This window comes from Haemaphysalis longicornis, unplaced genomic scaffold, assembly GCF_048455015.1.
Source record: "Haemaphysalis longicornis isolate Haplotype H1 unplaced genomic scaffold, Haemaphysalis longicornis Haplotype H1 scaffold_9, whole genome shotgun sequence".
NCBI classification, from domain to species: domain Eukaryota; kingdom Metazoa; phylum Arthropoda; class Arachnida; order Ixodida; family Ixodidae; genus Haemaphysalis; species Haemaphysalis longicornis.
Window position 1 is genome coordinate 1906210 of NW_027526460.1, and position 23596 is coordinate 1929805.

At 47.6% G+C, this 23596-nt stretch overlaps 1 protein-coding gene and 1 long non-coding RNA gene across 4 annotated transcripts in view; one reads left to right on the top strand and one right to left on the bottom strand.

The window, feature by feature from the left end:
- Positions 1 to 147: 147 nt before the first annotated feature.
- Positions 148 to 23596, bottom strand: part of LOC144153836 (activating signal cointegrator 1 complex subunit 3-like) — a 136420-nt gene continuing 112971 nt past the window's right edge. Inside the window, exons 32-37 of the mRNA XM_077685565.1 lie at positions 23360 to 23528; positions 18794 to 18945; positions 16007 to 16115; positions 7285 to 7393; positions 3355 to 3599; positions 148 to 576 (exon numbers count right to left, since the gene is read on the bottom strand). Of these exons, the coding sequence (XP_077541691.1) occupies positions 454 to 576; positions 3355 to 3599; positions 7285 to 7393; positions 16007 to 16115; positions 18794 to 18945; positions 23360 to 23528 (907 nt within the window). The 3' untranslated portion in view covers positions 148 to 453. The remainder of the gene's footprint in view (positions 577 to 3354; positions 3600 to 7284; positions 7394 to 16006; positions 16116 to 18793; positions 18946 to 23359; positions 23529 to 23596) is intronic.
- LOC144153843 (uncharacterized) lies at positions 4834 to 7342 on the top strand. Of its 3 annotated transcripts, none has more exons than XR_013319393.1 (3): positions 4834 to 4965; positions 6686 to 6865; positions 7203 to 7342. It is a non-coding gene; the product is annotated as an uncharacterized LOC144153843 (long non-coding RNA). The 3 variants fall into 3 exon arrangements; XR_013319395.1 differs by having other exon boundaries at positions 4879 to 4973; XR_013319394.1 differs by having other exon boundaries at positions 4907 to 5040.

The following is a 23596-nucleotide window of genomic DNA, read 5'->3' on the forward strand; positions in this document are numbered from 1 at the left end:
CAGCACCTTCTGTTTTTTTTCTGTGAGGAAGTTTTGGAGCTGCTCTGCTGTGACGAAATTGTATGGTCAAGTTTATGATGACAGGGCACGAGCAAACAAAGTATTGGCATTCAGCCACTGGGCCATGTGGGATCACTCCGCTCTTGATGGAATTCCACAAACAATCTCTTTATTCAGTCAAACAAACTCTGCATAACAATCTTCTTTGTATATAAAAAGAATAAATGGACACACGGACATAGACCTCAAGGGGGACTAGCGTCAAGCCGCTATGAATGGAAAACCAGTCCGCCTGTGAGGTCCACTTCCCACACCCCGTTTTCAAGACGGAAGCCATGGCGAGTCAACATGCGGTTGAACGGGCACAGCTCCGGGCAAAATGCTTCTCCGCGTGCTTCAAGTGCGTGCACGGGGGTCCCTGGCACGTCTTGTCCTTGGCAGAAAGTCCCGCTACTACGCTGCTGGCTGCACGTTGAGGCAGACGGAGTACTGCTGGTCCAGTCCCAGGTAGGAGTCGCTCAGCAAGTACAGGGTGTACACGACGCGCCCAATCTCGTCGGGTGCACGGAAGGTGAGCTGCAACAGAGGGAGAGGCTGTCACTTGCAGCAGGACCAATTGTGCGGGCCAATGGGTTCAACATGGAACGCCTCTTTGGCAACACAAAAGAACCCGTTGCGGTGGCTCAGTGGCCAAGGCGTCGTGCTGCTGAGCCCAAGGACATTGCGGCGTACATTCTTGGCCGCTGTGGCTGCTTTTGTGATAGAGGCGAAAAGCAAAAAATGCCCGTGTGTGGAGATTTCGGCGCCGATTAAAGGATCCCTTGCAGGGGGTCAAAATTAACCTGGAGCCCTCCACTACGCCACGCCTCAAAGCCCAGGCGTAGCTTCGGCATGTTAAACCCCACAATCTGAATCAGACATCAGATCACATTTCTCCCCCTTTTTCTTTTGTAGATGACAGATTCGTGTCTCAAAATGTTACCTCAGAATTCAATGTAATGCCAAGACTTGTCCTCAACAAGTATTGGGAAAAAACTGTATCAAATACAGTAACATACGGAATACAGAATCAAACACAGAAACATAGTGAAATTACAGTGGCTCATTCAGCAAAGCTTACCAACCAATTGTGAAGAAAAAGTCCGATTATCAAAAACAAAATATGGCTTGATTCTCTTAGAAAAAAAGCTGCAACAAGCAATACTTCTGACAAGAAAAAGTGCCGCTCAAGTAACAAGCAGTTCTGCAATGTGATACAGCAAAGCCTTGTTACAAGGGACACTTGGTTATAAGAGACACTTGAATGAAAGTGGTTTGGTTGGTTTTCCTATGTTTGCCATGTTAGCAACATTGCATTCAAGAGACACGTTTACAGGGCCCCCTTGAGTGTCCCTTGTAACGAGGTTTCACTGTAGCACAAAACCCACGCTTCTGGAGAAGCCCAACTGGTCACTCACCTCAAGAAACAAAGGGTCCTTGTCAAAGAATTGGTCAAGCCATAAACTCCATTAGGAGCGGTCAATTTTTAACCCCAGTTACTACACATAAAGAACACCCATTAAACACGGGCATTGCTCGAGCTCATCAAATGGTGAAACACACTTCACTGCTAGCACAGGATGCCATGATTCCATTGTTGTTTTCTCACCATGTGTCACACTTCGAACATTTATTTGTAAACCGCTCAAGCTAAAGGAAAAGCACAAAATATGCATTGGTATGCCAGGAGCTGAAGTGCTGACTGGTTCACCAAACAGTTTAGAAGCTTTTGTGTGCACTCTTGAAGGTGGATTTGGAAGGTTACCAGAAGGGCACCCTCAAGGACCATAAAATAGTGACCAACAAGCCGCACAAATAACACTGCATTCATTAGGCAAGTTGTGATTATGCTACTATAGACGAGCTTTAGCAACTGTTATAAGCTAATTTCCAATGACAGCGTTGTGCAGAAAGAATGCCTTTCTCAGCCACGTGTAATGCGGCTTGAAACTAGGTTGTGGCGCCATTATTCGAACCAGCATACACAATCACACGATGAACGCAACTGTGATTTTTAATTCTGGAGATTTCACGCGCAAGTGCTACCACTGGGCTACGAGGCATGCCATAGCGGAGGGCTCCAGGTGAGTCTTGATCCCCTCAGTGTGCCTTCAACGTGTGCCGAAATCTCAACACATGGGCATTTCAGTCTTTCACTTCCATAAAAAAGGCTGCCGCAGCCGGGATCACAGCTGCATCCTTGAATTCAGCAGCACAAGGCCTTTTCCATCCACACAAATGCAACTTTCACGTTTGGCTAACTAGAGTCCATTACTTTACGTACCAAGCCTCGAGGGACTCACAATCACAGCACAATGCCAACGAGCTTGAAACTTCTCATGCGAAATTTACGTGGCACCTCCCAGGTGCAGTTTCAATTACTGGAGGAAGCATAAACAAGCACATGTAATGAAATAAATGCAATCCTGCATGAGACAATCCACACTCAAGTTTTCTGAAGATAACTAAAGAGACCCCTTTGCTCGCAGTACTATTCGAGCCAGAAAAACTACAGGAGGTTAGAAGTAAAGTGGAAGCTCAAATGGCTAACACAAAAGCCAGAAAATATTCTCAAAAAGGAATGGCTCGTGTGCGAACCTCAGACAGCAGGTGCCCCATTATAAGCCTGCTACGGCGGCATTTTAAACGCATTCAAACCGAAGCTGTTAATCAACTCAAACGCCGTTTGGAATCCGCCAGGCTCCACTGTATTTTCAATGGCAGTGGAAAGCTTCGACATTTCCTCCTTACTCTGCAATGGCACTGCTGCTGCCAAGTTCTGTTTTCATACAGTACAGCTGCATTTACAAAAATAAGTAATTTCTTGCAATGAGAACTGTCAGAACTGTCAGCATTTAAAATATACTTATGGATGCAGTGCTTTTCATTCCCAAGTTGCGAACAACTGCCAAACTGTGTGCCCTCCACTTGCTAGGATAGAGAGCACAATGCCGGTGATCTCTGAAACAGTATTTCTTGGGGGTGGACACAGTGACTCCTGCACAAGTGCCACTTTTCCGAGGCAGTACTTCGCGTTTGGGGGACTGCCCAAGAGAGCCCCCTGAGCTTTCACCCCAAGGCAGCAGGCAGTTTTGATTGCGTGCTGCCACGGAAACGACGGAGAGTGGCTGCCCCAGGCCCGCAGTGGTGGGGGAGGCTGGCCCGGCACCCCTGGCTGCCACAGAGGCACGACGCAACCCTGGGACACAGCTTCTAGGCCGAGCCTTGTGCTAATCAGGGCCTCTTTGGGGAGCTCTGAGGAGGGCTGTGCGGGCCTGCCCAGTCTGGGAGAGGGAGGGGGAGCAGGGGACGCACGTGGTGCCTGGAGGTGGCGCGCATGCTGCCCGTGCGCTTGAGGGCCAGCAGCTCGCGGCGCTCGCGGCAGCCCAGGATGAGGAACCAGGACTCGTCCTTGGGCTTGGGGAAGCGGGGGGCCACGGCCGCCAGGGCCCCCGCGCCCCCCCGGGCGTGCCGGCCGTTGCGGTGGCTCACTTCCACCTGCAGCATGCACTCGGCTCCCGCCGCCACCAGCAGCCAGCGGTCCTCCGGGATGGGCCCCTCTGTCGCAGCAAGAGAGCCACCAGAGGCCTTCAGCGAAAGCAAAATGAAGCGCCAAGCCTGTCGTGCCTCCTCACTAATTAGTAGGGGCCATGCAGACAAAATACGAGCTCGTTTTATGCAAGGATTTGGCGTTTCATAGTTTTTTCCCAAAGAAAGTCTTTCTTTGGGAGTGCTTGTCCAGCAGCATACAGGGCTTTTCTCACTGAGAAATTAATCAATGCAAGTGAAAATTTTCATTCCACCACCAAATTGTACGCTTCATAATGTCTGCCATGACGTCACAAGGAAGGGTCTTTAAGCGAAATTCAAGTGCGCCGTTCAGCCTGCAGCGGACTGCGGAGTCTTGTTTACCGTCAGTCCTCTCAAATGGCGCCACCACACTGCTCCACACGACTGTCCACCTTTGCGTTGTCTTTGACCACACTTGCACCTGGCTTGGTTTTGGTAGAGAAGGTAGTAATCATTTCGTGAAACATGGCGTATGTTCGACAAACAGGTTCATATAAGACAATGCTTATGCCAATCGGCCAGTGTCGTGTGAGACAGCCACCAAGCACCGCACTTCTGCGCAGCTATCACAAGCACAGTGCCCACAGTGCAAACAGCAGTACGCACTCATACCTCTATGTTAACATGTGCTTACGTGCACTTTTGTAACTGTCATTGTTTACCCCACCATTCTTACTGCTTCAAAATGAATACGCACTACATTTAAGCGAAAATAGCTCATTCGGCAGGCTTATAAGCCCTGCCAAACTTGTGTTTGCTTTTACCAGCCTCAGCCAGTTGCACCAGAAGTGCATATTAGGTCACATATTCTGCTGCGGGAAATGAGCCAGTGAGTCACATGGCCATTCCCTCTTTTTTTTAATTGTATAGCTTATCTGGGTGAAGTTTACATTAAAAGTGGTGCGAGTATAAATCTAACAAGGCAATATTTCGAATTAACCAGACATGTTTTGTTTGCGTGGCCCCTTTAAGAAATAAACACACAACCCTTAGGCACACTTGCTATTCTATCACCAGCAATCCCTTGTCTGCCGTCTACATTGGTGAAGGGGGGAACAAATGGTGGGAGACAAAGGGGGGGCGGAGGGGGGGGGAGAAAAGAAAAAGAAACGCGAGCGACACCTTTCCAGGTAACAAAATACCGCAAGAGCCACTCCGCTTGCTGCTGCAGACTTTATTTCATTATACAGTGGAATCTCAATGATACAATTATAGGTGATACCAATTTGAGGAGGAAATGAAATTCTCAGAAGTTCTGGCAAAATTTCAGCTGTTACAGATGGACCTCCACGACCGGCGGACGATACGAACGAGCTGGTGAGACTCCGGACACGCCAGAGCGGCTCTGACCGCCGAGTGAGCAAGTGAGAGCGACATACAAGCTCTCCCTCGTCTTTGTCGGTCTTCCTTTGGGAACAGCCGGGCTGCTGTGTGAGTGTGTGCGGCGCGACCAGTCTTACACAGCCGCACCACCCGGCTCTGGGCAACGCCGCTCCGGAGAGAAGAATGCCTTGGGTGGGCAGTCGCTTATGATGCAGTCGACTAGCGACTCGACAAAACTCAGTTGCTGGCACCTCATTGGTCTTGGGTGAGGTGCCGCGCCTTCAGAATGCGGGGACTTTTGAGCTGCTCCCCGCCGTCTGCACGCACGGTGGATGTTTGGTTGCCGAGACGTGTGTGAGATTTTTACTGTGAAAGGGGTTTTCCCATCCAAATTAACAAGGCTACCAGTTATGTTGCGCAAAAGAACGGCCCTTTCCTTCAAGGAGAAGCTGGAGATTCTGAATAAGGTCGACAGCGAAGCGAAAAGGAAGTCAGCAAGTTGGCAAAAGAGCTTGGCCTGCCACCGGCAACATCATTCACCAATGTTGGGGTATGCGACATGATTTTGCAAAATGGGCAGCGCTTCGCCGTGAACATCAAGCAGGCCAAGACAGCCTAGCATGATAAAGGAGTACTGACACAAGATTTTCACGCTATGGTTTTTTTCGCTGCTATGGGGTTCCTACCAGCCCACTAATAATAGAATGGCACATTATACGGTTGATCACAGTGCAAATAATCCTTCGCGGCGTCATTTATTCGCGTCAGTTTAGGTTTTGACAAAACAAATGTCAAGCAGCTGCCATGGCAGGAGGAGGGCGCCCCCCATGACGTCGCTACTCTTGTCGCACCGCTGCCGGTCCAGACCAGCCGAGGTCCTCACCATCCCCGCACGCCAGGCAGCATGACGTCAGTCCCGAAACCATGACACACGGCATAGCAGACAGCGCCAACACCAGCCAGCGCGTTGGCTGCGTCACGGGAGCTCCAACGTTGGCAGCTTGGGGAAAGGAGCAGATGATGTCATGCTGGCCCACTCTGGGCTTTCTTGTGTGGGCAAAGATAAAATGGATTTAAGAATGTGTTATCCTGAACGGTTACTGTTGAAACTTGCTGGGTGATATCTCCGGATAAAAAGGAAGTATTTTACATAGTTATCTCAGCTTTGAAATTTCATGTCACTACTCCTTTAGGCTTGAAGAAATCCTCCTGGAGCGGTATTCTCGAGTTTTGTCCCTTTCGCGTTCCTTTCAAAAGTGTCCCTTTTGGCAAGCCCTGATTGGCTAAAAGCAAACAACCAGAAGTGACGTAACGCAAGCACGGCAAACCTACTGCCAACGCTTACTGCTTAACCGGAAGTACGTCACGAGGAAGGGGCGCAAAAGGGGCGTTTTCAAAAGTGACAGTTACGAGAATACCGCCCCTGATGTGGCTCAAGAAAGTGACTGTGGCTGGAGTGAACGTTGATGGAAAAGTGCTCCAGGAGAAAGCCGACGGCGTCGCCTGTTGTATTGCCTTGCATGCCCCGCCCGACTACGCCGGAGGCACCTCGAAGTAAACCGCATCCGCCGTGCCCCGAACAACACTGATTTTTTATTAGTCCGTGATGAGTACATACAATGCCTGTGTCAGCTGACGTCATAAGGCGCTTGCCTAGCGCCATCTAGATTACATAAACACAACTGTTCACTACTTTTGTGGAATGCTCGGCGGATGATTTTATCACCATTGATGACGATCTCACCACTTGCAGTGTTTGGACTATTGACGACATCGTCGACGAGACGAAGGATCCGGAGAAGCAGCCAGACACTGACGGCAAGGACTGTGGCGGAAGTGCCCCCTGTCCACGAGCGAAACCCTGCATGCCCTTGACGTGTTGCGGCATGCAGTGAGCTTGGGCACCATGACTGAGGAGACGACTGCGACATGAGTGAGAAGTTTTACCTGCTCCAGAAAGGACCGCTTGGTGACATGGAGGTTAAGAAAAAGCAGAAAAACATTATGAATTTCAAAAGCAAGAAAAGAAATAAATGAAGCTGTTACTTGGTGCTCAAATTTTGGTCTGTGTTGGTTCATATGAACTTCAGGTTATATGAATATATTTGTGGGCCTGCTAGATTCGCATCATCAAGATTCCACCATAATGAGATAGACTTGGCAAAACTGCAATCTCTCTATGCACACGTAGGCAATGATTACAACAAAGCGATCCCCTCTTTTGTTCAAATGACACCCGGCAACCCTGTCTTGGCCCCTTCTGTGCGCAGCCCTTCTGCTTGCCGCAACGCACTGGGACGCCCCTCGTGCCCTCGAGATGAGAACGGCCTCCCAGCCCGCCAGCAGACTCACGAATGGGCTCCAGCTTGACCTGGGTGCGCTCCTTCATGCTGGCCGAGCACAGCCCGTCGATGTAGATCCGCACCCGCTGGTTGGGGAGCTGCGACAGGTGCTCCATCAACTGCAGGGGCAAGGCGAAACAGCAGTGAGGCCCTTCCTTCCTCTCTCCTTCCCCCGGGTAAGCACTGTACCTCAAACCCTGCTCCTCGTCCTCAACATGCACCCCAAATGTGGTGCATCCAGAGAGGATGGCTGCACACTCGCTTCTTCCTGTTAAGAAGCTTTTTGTGAAAACAAGCTACAACCCTCAAAAGGTGTCCTCACCATCAACGCTGTGTAAAGCAAGCACCAACAAACAACACCCTAAGAGTGAGCTTGAAACAGAGCCGGAAGTGAACAATTCCACTAACAATTTTACAGGCCTGCAACTAACGCACACGCAGCATGCAAGAAGCAAGCCATGACAGCTGCTTTCCACAATACACTGTGGTGTTTTCAGTCTGCCGTATCTTCAACAATGGTTTTGTCTGAAGCCGTTAGCGCACCTAGGATTTTTGTCTGGGGGAGCAGGGTGTTGAAATTTTGAAGAGAAATATAAAATATACAAATAAAAAATATGAAAGAACAGTATGGTTTGCACGGCGAAGCCAGGTTCCAGGAACAAAGATACGTCGAACCCAACTACAACGAACTCCACTTCACTGAAAACGAAATTTTCGCTTCAACAAAATACAGTAGAACCCCGCTCTTATGTTTCTCAGCGATGCATTTTCCCGGCTGCTAGCTACGTTGTTTTCGTCTAGTTACGGCGCAACTCGCATAGAGTCAGTCCCATGTATTAAAATCCTCACAGTTACGTCATGGCTCAGAGTACGTTCCCGGATCATTCGTCGCAATCTGCCACTCCGAACCTGCCCAGGCAACATGTGTGGAGTGCCATTTTGACGTTTGACGAGCCTTGGCCAGGCTTGGCTACGGGACTGACTGCATGAAGCCGCCTGCGGGTGCAATTCGTCACCACTAGATGGCCCTACGTTACACGTTACTCTATGCTATCACCATCATCACTGGGCTTACAACGGAAGTTTCACTTCGGAATGCTGGAAGTGCGTGTTTGCCATAAAAGCACCACCGCAAGAATAGCACGTGCTCTCACTGTCAACGTGCGCTTCAAGCTGTGATAACTCCGCTGAACTTGCAACCGTGAACTTTGTCGTGCCTTGATGGCGTTACGAAAACAGGAGGTGCTTTCCCTTCAGGAAAAGCTTGATGTACTAAACACAGTAGACAAGCAGCCAGTGCGGAAGAGAGTCGACACCGCTAGGCACCTTGCATTGCCACGCGTGGTGTTTTCCAGCGATCAAAAAAACCAGTAATCCTACATTCTCCAGTTTCTTAAGGTTTGAAAGCCAAAATTGCAAAAGCAGATGGCTGCAAGTCAATGCTACACTGTTTTCATTCATTTTCGAAGCTTTCCTTACTGCTGTATACAGGCCCAATTTATACCCCACGCTCAATTACCGAAGCTTCTCTGCCGAAGACCGGACCCCGGTCAGGTCATTAGTTTTACCATCGTCTTCACACGTGCGTCCAGACTCTCATTCATTCATTCATTCCTGTATTTTGAAACCAAATCCCTGGCCATATTCATCGCTCTGTCTGTCTGTCTGTGTGTGCGTGTGCACACAAGCGTGTGCGTGCATGCACATGTGCGTGTGTGTGAGAGAGAGGGAGAGGGAGAGAGAGGAAGACGTAAAGGGCAAGAAAAAATGTGCACCTGTACACGAACTGAAACAGTGCCAATGACTTAGGTCCGAGGGGTGAACAACCAACCATTTGTCTGGCTTGTTTTCGCTTTAATGAAATTTTCGTTCAGTGGGGCTAGCTTTGAACATTTGTTTTACAATAAAATGAGCATAATGCCAGCCGTATGTAGTTTTTATAGATTCAGAGTACTTAGTTTCACTAGTTTCACTGAAAGCGCGTGCCATGCGCCCACTCCACCACCCACAAACAAAAGCAAACTCGTAGATGGACACCACTGCTTGCTGGTGACAACGATGTGGCTGGCCATCTTTACGCGAGGTACAGGCCCAGTTCACTAGGCCAGAGCTACAGCTACTACAGCCAATCTGTACGCAGTTGAAATCATGAATGCGCCCTGCTGGCGCTGCGTCGTAATGTATGCGCTGTGAGCAGCGGTCATTGCAGTTTTCCTTCTACCAATCTTCAAAGTTAAAATAAAAAATAATGTTTTCCTGTTTCGTCTTGAACCGTATCAAGGTATTTTAATTGTGAGTGCGTGTGCTCGCGATTCATGCAAGCGCACGTGGCTTGCCTGTTCAGATTCTGTCGTGCCCCGTCAGAGGATAAGAAAACGGGCGCCGCTCCTGCCATAAGTGACAGGGGGCCTTCCAATGGCCTAGCAGCTATCTGCAAATAATCAGCTCACTAGATATGCCATGTTGTACAGCAAAATCAGGCACCCCTCCGTCTAACGACGATGACGGTTGAACGCAAAGCTTTCTCGTGACGGGTCACCGTTGTTTTTACACGGTGGGGTGCAGGATTTTTCTGTCTAATTTTGCCCGTCCATGCACCCCTCTCTAAACCTCGACTGCTTCAACCATGTTGAAATGGAGCAATCGGATCGATGCCGGCGTCATAACGTGAGCCACGGGAAGCATTTTTGCCCTTTCACTTCACCCGTTTTCGTGTTGCAGACGCCATCAGTGAGAACACTAAAGCTTCGCTTCAATATGTTTTCTAACTTCATTTCTCTCTCTCTCTCTCCTCCCCCTCCCCCCATGTAACTGTAACGCACTCCTTAAGTGAGGGAAGGAAAACAAAAATACAGACCACCACTGACGTTTGCTACACGAACAAACATGACGTAACTGCATGTCACTCCTATTTCTAAAGATTGCATTTTGCGGTCAATGATGCAGATAATATATATGGGGTTATTTTTCTTGCCCTTCCGTGGTGTGTTGGGGCAGATTTCGCCTCAATAAAATTCTTTGCACGTCCTGTCAATTTCGCTGTAGCAGGATTTTACTGTAGAGCCTAAACTTAAAATATGTATGAATGTGAGAGTTTACTCAAATTCCATCTACCTGCACGTGAATGAAATTTGTTAGTATACATTGGTGTAATTTACGCTGAGTAGCCAAATTAACGCATATTTCTGGAAGCCTTTTCAGCACAACATCATTGCTATCCGGGTTCACTGGTTTTCCCCAACTGTGCAAGAAACACTGCCGCTTTCCTCGCTACGATGTTATAAACTCAGGCGATATATATATATATATCACCGTGTTGAACCAAAAAAAATACCGGTTCGGTTCTGGTTCTGGTTCAGGCAAAATCATTTCGTTCCGGTCCAGTTCTGGTTCGACAAAATCACGTACCGAACCGGTTTGCGAACCGGTTCGGGAGCTTGAACTGGTCCGCAAAACGATTCGATCAGTTGAATTATCACTGAAGTTAGAAAAATACATTTAGTAGTTTAAAACAACAGTCAAATAAAATACAAACAAAAATTCAAAATGCTGCTGTTCCCCAAGGGCAGTGGAATTGCAAAGCAAACTTTAAACAATTACGAGATACTAGAAAAACAGATATAGCAGGGTTCGTACAGGCTTCAAAAAGCAAAAATTCAAGGGTTTTCAAGGACTTTCAAGGACCAGAAAACACATTTTCAAAGTCCCCATGTAATGTTTTATCTGGGATTATTTATAACCTTTCCAACACAATGCAAAAGTTTTTTATTGCACAATACCTAAGCACATTAGTGCACATTTAGATAGGTGCTAACGGGTTTGTAAATCTTCCCCCAGCTTAATTTTTTTTTATTTCATGGCTGGTATTTACAGGTTTTCTTTTTTCTTTGTGTTTTTCTGAGGCTGTTTGATTTCAAAACTTAGTTCATGTTGCCTGCATCTCCTGCTTTGTCAGCAAGAGCATCAGTTGGAATTAAGTCAAGCAAGTGTTGCTTCAAGGCAGGATGAACTGTGTGCACGTCCAGCATTTGCACGTAAAAGCAAACATAGATGGAGCGTATGAGGCACAGACTAGATGGAAGATGTAAGATAGAGAACAGAAGCTGGCTTTCACTGGATTGTATCGTGATATGGATTGGATTGACAAGTGCCTGCTCCCATTGTTGCCTTGTAATAATGAAAATCCACCAAACTTGTAATTTCACGCAATACACTGAAACTTGATTGTTACAATGTTTCTTTACATTTGTTAACACCTAAAATCCATGACAAACACTTTAAATGCTTGTGAAAAGGCAGGGCCATTAATTCTCTCCGGAAAAATCAAGGGTATTCAAGGACCATTTAAAAATTCCAGGACTTTCCAGGCCTTGAAATTGACACTTCTAAATTCAAGGGTTTTCAAGTTTTCAGAGGACCTATGCGAACCCTGTATAGTGGCGACAATTTACCACCTACTTTCTCGCCCAGATGTTATGTTGCCCTATTCATAAATCCACCGCCAAGAGATATGACGGTGGGATATATTTTCTGCCCTGTCCTTTTTGTTGAAATCGCAATCGTTGCTATAGAAGTGCCCATCACGCCAACCTTGAAGCCTTAAATTTAGGCCTGCATACTGGTGCGTTCAAATACCATCGCTTAATTAATACCAATGGCGCGCATTTTTTATATTTGTAACAAAACAGAAAAATCCTACAACAGGCACATAAATACTACCAATGAATTAGATTATTTGGTAACCCTAAATAATTTGTTAGCTGTCACCTTATCGAATGTGTTAGCCACACTTTTGTTAAAAGTAAGCTTTAGTTACCGCTCAGTCACTGCATTATTGCTCTGACCACTGCAATTCCTTCTGCGATAGCTATACCGGATGTGTGCATTACAATCAGTATGTCATCGAATCGCCTGACCCCCCGCCATCGTTCCGTGTGCTACATTGCGGAATCTTATAACAGATTATGCTGTTACAAAATGAAAGGGAAATTTAACTCGTGGAGCATGAGATGGGCCTTTTTTGGGTAGACGCTCTTTAATTCGTCCACAGCAGTATTCCCCTCCGAAACGAGTAGCAGTAGAAGCAATGTAGGGAGTTGGGCAGTCACACAAGTGCACCTTCGAAAAAAAGCAGATCTGAAAGAGACAAAACTGCAGAACAAGCAGAAAAGATGATCGCTGGGCGAATGACGCAGTGTGAGGTACCGGCCTGCTTTTCTGCACGTATCATCTGCTTTATTACTGTTTCTGCTTCCAAGACAAGGTCGAGGGCTGCAGTTTCTTGCCAAGGAATTAAGTGTGCACTTCAACGGTTTTCCCTGACATATCTGTTGTTATTTGTATCTGTAAAAAATGGAACACTTGTCCACTCTACTGTCCTCAAAAACTGACCACGGAACTCACTTCCTTCACACTGATGACACGTTTGGTTGTGAAAGGCAGGGCAAAGAAAAGCATAGAGCAATATCCGCGTTTTGGTGCTTTTTATACTTATTCGGTTTTACTTACTTTTGGCGTAATATTTTAAAACAACGCGATTCGCTTTTTCTTTTTTGTTGCCTTCCATGTAAACATATATATATAGTGTGAGCACAGTCTCTGTCTTATCGGATATCGTCACTGCAGTGGTCAATCTCACCACAACCTGCACCATCCAGGAACACTCCCATTACCATCATCATCTCGCCGACGGGCGCGTTCGTTTTGGGCTCCATCTTGGCTGGTCTCTCACCAAAGCCGGTTGCACCATTGCCTTGCAATAAACGCTTCACCAGGACCCCTGGTCGACGTCTCTCAAGTGGTGGAGGTTGCCAACATCGATCTCTCGTACCTCGACCCCTTCCGGCACTTTCCTGGAGCTCCGTTCGGGTCGGCGACTTGCCACAATGACTACGGCTAATGCGACGACGGCTAGCACTCCAACCTCTTGCTGGACTGTCACATGCCGGCAGCGTGACCCCCCGTTTTTCACTGGACTCCCCGGAGACGACGTAGAAGACTGGCTTGACAGCTTCAACCGTGTGAGCGCCTTCAATCGATGGGACGACTCCTTCAAGCTCCAGAACGTGTCGTGGTCTCTGACCCAGGTGGCAGATTTTTTCCTCCAAGCTATCTTTTTGCGCCATGGACCTCCTCGCACTCTTTTAAGTGATCGTGGCAGAACATTCCTTTCGGCAGTCCTTGAGGAAGTCCTTCGATCGGCCGGTACTGCCCATAAAACAACTTCAAGCTATCACCCTCAGACGAATGGATTGACAGAACGATTCCACCGTACCCTCTCCGATATGATTTCCTGCTACATCAACCCACACCACAAGAATTGGGACGTTATCCTTCCCTTCGTAACCTACGCCTACAATACCGCCGTTCAAAGTACCACCGGATTTTCACCGTTTTTTCTCGTTTATGGCCGCCACCCCCCTTCTGTTCTGGACTCCTCTTTCTTTTCCTGCCCGTTGTCTACAACAGACAACGCACTGGATCATTTTGTTTCCCGGCTAGCGCATTGTCGAAACCTCGCCCGATTGAGCACTGAGTCCTGCCAGAACGACCGAAAATCTCGCTATGACGCAGCTCACCGAGATGTCTCCTTTCATACGGGAGATGAAGTGCTGCTTTCGACGCCTCTCCGTGCGCCAGGACTGTGCGAAAAGTTTATGCCCCGCTTTATTGGCCCCTACAAAGTTCTTCAGCGTACCTCTCCAGTCAACTATTTAGTAGCTCCTACTTGTGCTGTCACCGACCGCCGGTGCCGCGGCGTGGAGATTGTGCACGTGTCACGTATGAAGCCGTTCGTCTACCGCTCTCCATCCCCTTGACTTTCGGCCAGGTGGCCGCCTCGCCGCCCGGGGGGGAAATAGTGTGAGCACAGTCTCTGTCTTATCGGATATCGTCACTGCAGTGGTCAATCTCACCACAACCTGCACCATCCAGGAACACTCCCATTACCATCATCATCTCGCCGACGGGCGCGTTCGTTTTGGGCTCCATCTTGGCTGGTCTCTCACCAAAGCCGGTTGCACCATTGCCTTGCAATAAACGCTTCACCAGGACCCCTGGTCGACGTCTCTCAATATATATATATATATATATATATATATATATATATATATATATATATATATATATATTTATAAAATAAAGAAATACCGAACCTTCTAATTTAATAGGAGAGGGAGGGTCATTTCAGCTCGTAAAGTGCTGACCATTAAAACAGTTGTTTTAGCTTTCATTTGATTGATTGATTGATTGTAGGGTTTAACGCGCCGACGCAACGCAAGCGATGAGGCGCGCCGTAGTGGAGGGCTCCGGATGAATTTTGACCACCTGGGGATCTTTAACGTGCGCCGAAATCTCGTACACACGGGCGTTTTTGCTTTTTGCTTCCATCAGAAAAGCGGCCGCGGCGGCCGGGAATCGAACCCGCGACCTCGTGCTCAGCAGCGTGTTTTAGCTTTCAAATAAAATAAAATATATTCTATCTGACAGCATGGGATTTCATTCGAGGTCAGAAAGCAAGCTCAAGAATACTGGGTCCCACCCAACCTATGAGAAATTTCAGCTTCGCCCCCCCCCCCCCCCCTTTTCCGAAGACTAATGATTCTAATCTTGTTATTGCAGTCGTGCGCAAAAGCACAGAAAGTAGTATATAATGTGGCCATACAGATTGTACTAATTGTTGTTAAAATGGGCTATGAGGTGCGCTTTTTGGGGGGGGGGGGGGGGGGGGGGGGAGGGGGGGGGCTACGTATTATTTCACACCCTCCAGGGACTCTTACGCATTCAGACATTTCCCACCCACACGCACTTCTACTGTCACTAAGAAATGTTCTAATTCTTTTTCTTAAACTCGTGCAAGTGATATGCAAGCTGGTCCGCACAGTTTTAAACGCACACGCTCTTAAGGGGGGACACTGGTCTTAAAACAACTTCTTTTAATTTTCAAGTAGACTTTGTGAAACTTGCCAGTCTTGCTATTTTTTGTCCACTGATTTCAAATATGCCACTATTTTTGCAGTAGGTCAATTAGTTCCCGAGATAATTAGAGATAATTAACCATTTTTGCCCAAACAATAGAGAAAACAGCGTTAGCTGCAAAACTGTAATCTTCATATTTTCCAATACTATGAACCCTGGGGAATGCAATATAGGAAGCAGTTTTCTGATGCACCGCTTGGAACTAATTTTACAGCTCATTAAACTTTGGTGTTTGAAACAGGCAATCGAAATGGTTCTCTGCCACTGGTGCCACCAAGGTTTAATGAGCTGTAAAATGAGTTCCCAGTGGTGCATCAGAAAAATGCTTCCTATATTGCATTCCCCAGGGTTCATAGTATTGGAAAATATGAAGATTACAGTTTTGCAGCTAACGCTGTTTTGTCTATTGTTTGGGCAAAAATGGTTAATTATCTCTAATTATCTCGGGAACTAATTGACCTACTGCAAAAATAGTGGCATATTTGAAATCAGTGGAGAAAAAATAGCAAGACTGGCAAGTTTCACAAACTTTACTGGAAAATTAAAGAACTTGTTGTAAGACCAGTGTCCCCCCTTAAAAGCTCGTGCTCCTATTTTCTTCTGCTTGTATTTTTTAATACCAGCAAAACAATATTACCTCTCGATATTTAATCATTGCCCTTCTTACTGAGAGGGCTCTTCTTTGCTAGGATGTAGTGGCAGCTCTCAACTGACCTTGCGTTCTCACAAAAGCCAGGACAAAAAAAAAGACCAACCTGTTCCAACTGCTGTGGCTTCAGCCTGTTCTTCAGGGCCTTCTCCAGTCTCTCGGGTGACCTGTAGCACATGTGCATGGCTTCTGGCAGAGAGTCGATGGATATTGACCTAGAACAAGAGGGAGAAGAATGTTTCACAGACGTGAAAGGAAGGTGGAACGGAATTAGATCCACGAGGAAACGGCCACACCCCTCCCGCTGAAGCAAGCATCCTTTCATCTGCGTGGTCCTGTAGGTGAACACAGCAAGTTGACGAGTGCCCAAAAGCCTAGTCCGAGAAAGAACTTATTTTCAGGCAAATAAATTCGAAGACCAAGACGAACAGTCGAAGGTGTGATTATTTCTTGGGATTAGCCTTACCATTGCACATGAAACAGATGGCACTTTTTGAGCCTTCACTTGAATGTGTTTCACAAAATTTGTCAACAAAAAGTAATTTACCCCAAGGAAAAACTTAAAAACTATGCTCGAACTCATTAGCTCAATTTGAATCATTAAAAGAAGTACCACAAAGGCTTCTTGGCCATATCAAGTCCTACTCTTGATCCCAACAAGCCCACCTAAGACAACTAATTGCACTGACAGACTTGTGCCTTGCAAAACAAGAAAAAAAACTTTTTCACGCTTCTTCTACTTGGGTCATATGCACAACTGCACAACCAGTGAAACTTGAGGTATGCACAACAAAAGCTCAGGGTTCGTATAGGATTCAAAAACAAGAATTCAAGGATATTCAAGGACTTTCGAGGCCCTGCCAAGGCCTTTTCAAGGGTGCTGGAGAGCACGTGCACTAACGTATCACTACGGTTTTCACGCGCTAAACGTCTGCTTCTTTACATCTCAAAAAAGTGACCTCAAGAAACATTTCTTTGGAAGAGCTCCACTGTTTGGAAGTGTACAAGTTTACCCCCACCCACAGCAATACTAAGGGAGCTTTACGAAAGCCGTGCCATCTTGAACTTTCTTGAGCTCTGAAAATGCTCTTAAGTCTCGGATAGCGAGGAACACAACTTAATACCCCCTGCCATTCTCATTCCCCAAATTTCTGCGTTCATTGACAACTCCACTGGATCTGCCCAGCACCACACCCGTCAAAATGAAATATTCCAGTAAAGCTTAGGAGCTAGATGCATGTGTTCTCACATTCAGAGTCTTGCTTATCTTTGCTCATTTTTAGTTCGCCCTAGAGTGTCCACACCATTTGTTTTCGAAACATGGTGGGGCATAGCTAAGGCAGGGCACAGCAACGGGAAGATATGTAAAATGAATAACAGGATGAGGCAATGCAAAAAGCAGTATAAAAAATTGGAAGGGGACCTATGCTAATTTCTGCCTCGTCCAATGCAGGGATTTCGTTCCATACGAGCCATCGTACAAAGCAGCACGCCTGTGCTCTCAAAGCTGTACAGAGCAGAATGACTGCACCCCCCAAGCTGGCTTTAAATTGTAAAAAGCATGTTCTCGATGGGGAGGTTGCAGGGCCACATTGATATAAGCCACAAAAACCTGGTCACGTAATCGGGTCTCCTCTTTGTTGCCCAAAGAAATCGAGGGTTTTCAAGGAGAAAGAAAAAAAACCCAGCCTTCCAAGGCCCTCGAAAACTCAGTTTTCAATTTCAAGGGTTTTCAAGGTTTTCAAGGACTTGTACGAACACCGAGGCTATTCTCTGTCCTCGACTGAGAAATGACATTCAGACTCCCACTACAGCCCTCGTTGCCAATCGCCTCCTTCCCCTGCTGCCCCCCCAAATGAGCAACAGCAGCGTGACACAGCCACCCGCGTCTTGTACCCCGGCCCACCATTTCTCCACAGCACTTATGACCTTCAAGTGCAGCCTTCTGGTACACCCAGGGGGTTCTTGTGCCTCCACATGGCAAGACCAAGGTTTCTGCAGAGGTGCCCCGGCCACTGCTCCCAGAGGAGCCTGCCGCACTTGGACCCAGTGGCCGCTCTCGGCTGGCCCCGACAGGGAACGCGTGCGCGCCGCCCAGGTCCACAGGTGGGAAGCTGTGCTCACCCATTCCGGCCGTGTCACATGTCAGTGGTGTTGCCGCAACAGGGAGCATTACAAACCAGGCACGCTGATTAAACACTGGGCACACGCTGAGGGCGGACACAAGCCAGGAACATGTGCGGTACGTCGTTCAATGGCACAGAAACCACCCGATAAGCGCAGCAGCTGAACCCTATGCAAAATGTGGGCATGGACAAGCCACCAGCTTACACCGTTAGACACTTTCCAAAGCACTGCCGTTAAACGCATGGCACTATCCTGCACGCGTGGGCAGTGGCCCAAAGCTAGCCCAAATGGGGATGGGGATGACAACAGCACAGACGAGAGTTTGCTTCTGCGCAACTGAAACGGAGCCTCGACACTTCCCCTTCGGAGCATTTCTCTTTCATTCTCACACACGAAGACGCAGCAAAAGCTGCTAGGTCTCAAGTACTTATTCTGCGATATTCCGTTCCAAAATAGGTACAAGCCCGGTACTTGTGCTGCAAGGCAAGACGTGCTGATATGCCACACCCCACCTCTAAACCAACCTAGAAGAAACCAAAGCCCTATTTGTTTATTAAGAAAAGAATGTGCGGAATCGAGCAAAGAGAGCATTTCACAGTAAAATAAAAAAACAAATCACGAGTCCTGGAAAAAATACTGGCACCTTTGGGGCTGGCACCGTTGGGGGCATGTTCCAAAGCCCCGATTCTACCCCTCGGCCGCCCAGGCAGAACAGCAGTTGTGCGAAAGAGCGGGAGCGTTGCAGGCAAAGGGGAGCGGCACTCACGCAAAGGCCGCCAGGGCCGCGGCGTCGACGTGGGGCAGCGTGAGCAGGCTGTTGTCCGTGTGCCAGCGCGCCTGGACGATCATCTGGAGCACCACGACGCCGCACAGGGCCGGGCTCAGCCAGCCCTGGTTGCCCACCATGTCGATGATGGCCTGCACCGCACCGGGTAAGGAGGGCACGGGGGATTTCAGGAGGCTCAATGGCGCAAGGCCGACAGAGGCAAAGAGCACCTCGACAATGGCGAATGGGATGAGAAGGATTTGTAATAAACGCACTAGTTTGAAAAACTTTACTAAGGGGGTTGGTGTATAGTGGGCATAGTGAGTATACTCAGATAATCAGTGCATAGGGTCATATTAAAACATAGTGTGTGAAGGCACCCAAGGTGGAGAGCCTCAGGTTCCACCATTGTTTTTGCAACACGTCATGAGCACAGGTGGGGTTGTGGACAGTAAGATATGTGATTTAAAAAGTCCTGCATCTGCAAGGTGGCTAAAAGCTTTTTTGTCGTAAGAGAACACGGGGTGGTCTGCAAGAAATAATGAAGGGTGCGAGGGAATATTATGCGTGCACACTTCCTTAAAGTGACATCTCCTCCCAGTGTTGCACATCTCACGCTCAGTAAGCACACGAAGGACAGATAACTGGCCCCGACATCAATGACATCGTGGCTTGTTTGCGCGAGTCAACAGGTACGAATGTGTGACGTGTGTGTGCAGCCGATTCTAAATCTGCATAAGGCCACTTCTATGGATCCAGCATGTTTCTCAGCAGGAGCTTCTTCAATTCTAGGTTCAATGGCACGTAATTCATTACTAATTGCTTCATCCCACCGTTGTTGCCAGTGGTCTCGCAGCTTCCTCCTCACAAAAGGTGTGAGGTCTTGATACGGAGCCAGCTTTATGTCTATGCTGTCACGAAGGGCAGCAGCTGCAGCCCGTTGGTCAGCTGCTTCATTTCCAGCAATGCCACATGGCACAGAACCCAGAACACTGTGACAGCAAGCTTGAGAGTATAGCTCGTGTTCTTTATTGCTATGAACTGTGATCTGTTTTAAATTGGCGCCCGCGTGCGGGGGTCAGCACATGGAAAAAGAGCGGGAACCTTGGGGCGACGGCATGCGGAGGAGACAGACGAAGACGAGAAAGAAGGAGGAAGATTCTCGGTCGCCATGTTAAAGCTTCGTGTGCCCTGTGCTTCTCGTAAATACAGTTCGCTTTTCTTGCTTTCCGTTTGCCTTTGAGATTCTGCAACAGCTTGTATTCACTGGTGAGGCACGCATGCAGGCGCTACCCCACTGAATGCAAAGTAATGCCTCCTCGACTCCAATGTGGGTGTGATCAGTAACATCTCTGCTGACACCACCGTTGAGTACCGGGTTGGAACGGGGCAGACGACGCACGCCGGTTTTTCTTTGGCATGCGGGCGCAGTGGCACAAGCCGTGCCATGTCCGTGGCAGTCTCCAGTGTTGCCAAGCAAAGAAATTGACAGCTAAACTTTTCAATGAATACCACCTATAAGCCGAGTACAGAGCTCTTAGGATAGCATTAAAAGTCGGGTTTTTACCACCCTTCAGAGATGAAAGCTTTGTAACAACACTCAGTGAGCCTGTGTATACAGGGTGTTTCACCTAACTTTAGCCAGAGTTTAAAAATATTTTCATGCACTCTAAGATGATGCAACCAAATGCATGTTGCCTAATTAGGTAATTAGTCAATTTTAATTAGCCAACTTTCTAACCAACGAAGCTAGGCAAAAAATCCCAATTAGGAAGTTGCAGAGCGGTATTCAAAACCTCAGAATAAACACTTTCTGTCATTATATCCAGTAGGCGTTAGTGTTTTTCAGCGTATTGAAGATGCCCGCGAAATACAAAAAAATACCACGTGACGTGCCGGCGCGCGCGTCTTGATAACAGCGCTTCCAAACGTTGCACGCACAAACTACCATCGGCGCTCCGCCGTTTAAAAAGTGACAGCGAAGATGACGAGCCTGTTGATTCTGGCAGAACAAGCGACAACCGCGGCGTCTGCTAATCGCTATTGGCGGTCTGTCGCGAGAGAAGCACATCGCTGGCGCAAATGGCACAGCCAACGCCTACGTTGCTGCCCTGCCGCCTTTTAAGCGGAGGCTTGCCTGTGGTAGTTCGTGAGCGCAACGTTTGGAAGTACTGTTATCAAGACGCGCGAGCCGGCACGTCACGTGGTAGTTTTTTGTATTTCGCGGGCATATTCAATACGCTGAAAAACACTAACGCCTACTGGATATAATGACAGAAAGTGTTTATTCTGAGGTTTTGAATACCGCTCTACAACTTTCTAATTGGGATTTTTTGCCTAGCTTTGTTGGTTCGAAAGTTAGCTAATTAAAATTGGCTAATTACCTAATTAAGCCACATACAAAAAATACCGTGAGAAACTACATAGAAAAGGTAGCAACATGCATACGGTTGCGTGGTCTTAGAATGCATGGAAATATTTTTAAACTCTGGCTAAAGTTAGGTGAAACACCCTGTATAACTAAGCTCTTAATTTTGTTTTGAAGACTGTGGTTCAAAGCTAGCAGGATACCATATGCCTCTGCAGAAAATATACTAGTGTTCCTGGTCATTGCTTTGGACAAAGTGAATAGGGGGCCATTTGCAGCCCAAGACACCGCTGCAGGAGTCTTCAAGGCATCCGTGTACAATTCAGCTGCCTTGCATTTGTCCCCGAGTGACAGAAAGTGCTGCCATCACAAAGCTCGGCACATTTTTCTTTCGTATTTCTCCCAAGGACACGTCACACTGAACTGGGCAAATGTCCCATGGAGCAACCAACTGATGAATAGAGGAGCAGTAAAAATCGGCAAGAGGAACTGGGAGGTCCTTTACGACGCGTGACACTGCCAAAGGGAAGGGTTCATTATTTGTGTTATTTTTATTTTTAAAGTTCATTATTTGTGTTATTTTTAATAACGGCATCCAAAGGGTGTTCCTTCATAGAAGTAATCTTTGCAGCATACAGCAGAGCTGTGTAAAAGCTCTGGTACTCGAAGGAGCACTGATTGGATCCAACGTGAAGGGATGGATTGAGGCTCGTTCGATATGCACCTGTGGCCAAGTTGTGTACTGGGCCCAACATTTTCAGTGCTGTTTTGGTTGAAGACTGGTATACAACACATCCATAGTCAATCGTTGACCTTACTTGACTTTGTGTTCGTTTCCCATGACTGATGAATTAAAATGTTCATCATTTTCAGGCATTTCACTTTTAGTAATTTAATGTGCGGTATGAATGTGAGTTTGTGGTCAAGTAAAATCCCCTAAAACTTGCGTTCACTTTTCACTGGTACGCGCTGACCTTGTCACGTAATACAAGGAAGGGGATGGACACTGCGCCACCTGGAAAACACCACAACAGCACTTTCATCAGCATTAAACAAAAATCCGTTCTTGTCAGCCCATGTAACCAGTCTGCTAATGCTTAATTGGATTTGGCATTCACGTATTGATAAATTGCAGGACTTAAAACTAACTTGAATGTCATTAACATAAGTGGAGTATGAGACAGTTCAGGGGAGAACATTTTTTAGAGAACTTATTTTTAACAAGAAAAAATGCACAGCTCAGCACTCCCCACTGGGGTACGCCATTTTCTTGAACAAAGGTTCCAGACAGCACATTATCCTCACGAACACAAAATGTGCGATCAGAGAGATAATCTTTAATAACATTGAGCATACTGCCAGTAAGGCCAATTAACTGCAAACGTAGCAATATACCGTTTTGCCATGTTCTATCATACGCCTTCTCCAAGTCAAAGAACACCGAAAAGAAGTGTTGCTTATGGCCGAAGGCGTCTTTCACATATTATTCAAAAGCAACCAGGCTATCTGTAGTTGACCTTCCAGACCCGAAGCCTGTCCGATTTTTGTCTAAAAGACCATTAAACTGGAGAAAGTACAAGAGCCACCGACTTATCTTACCATCTTTTCGAGCAGCTTACACAACCAACTAGTCAAGGCAACAGGTCTGAAGCTCACAGCGACACAGGATCCCTTTCCTCCTTCTAGAAGCGGTACAATGATGGCCTCTTTCCATGTTCTTCGAAAGAGAGTATTGCGTGCAGGGTGTCACTGCGTAGGTGTCTGGTCATGTCATAGCCGATTCTGTCAGCTCCGGGGGCCGACTCACCACATGTCGAGAGTGCACTCATCAATTCAAGCAATCCCTAAAGCAATCCCTCACTCGAATGTTGGTTCACACAAAGGGGTTTCTCAGGGAATAAAGCATGGTTTGCTTCCGGACAAGCGCTTGGGGCACTACAAAACACGAAATCTTTCGGACTTGTATTTTGTCTGCACGGCCACTCTCGGGAGCCTGCTTACAGAATGCCATTTAAGAGGGAGAGGCAGAAAGAGCCCCCTGGTGATCCCAAAGAGCAGGTGCGACCGTGCTGACAGGCTGCAGCTGCCTCCCTCTCCCGTGATACATAAACTAGAAGGAAGGTGGACGGTTCACCAAAGTCAGCCGAATATAACACTTCAGCCGTGGCGGCCACAGCACCCCGACAGCCCCTGGTTACCTGCAGGATGCGGATGGCCTGGTCCAGGACAGACTTGAGGTCCGTCAGGTAGTCCGAACAAGGCAGCTGCAGCCGCGAAAAGTGCGCCTGGAACAGCAGGTGCGCCTTGGTGTGGGGGCTGTCCAGGGTGGACGAGTCCACGGGCACGGGGCACATCTTGGCCAGGTCCCTGCGCAGAGCGCCCAGGCGGGCAGCCGACAGTGCTTCGCGCACCTCTCTCTTTCCACAGGGCTTTCT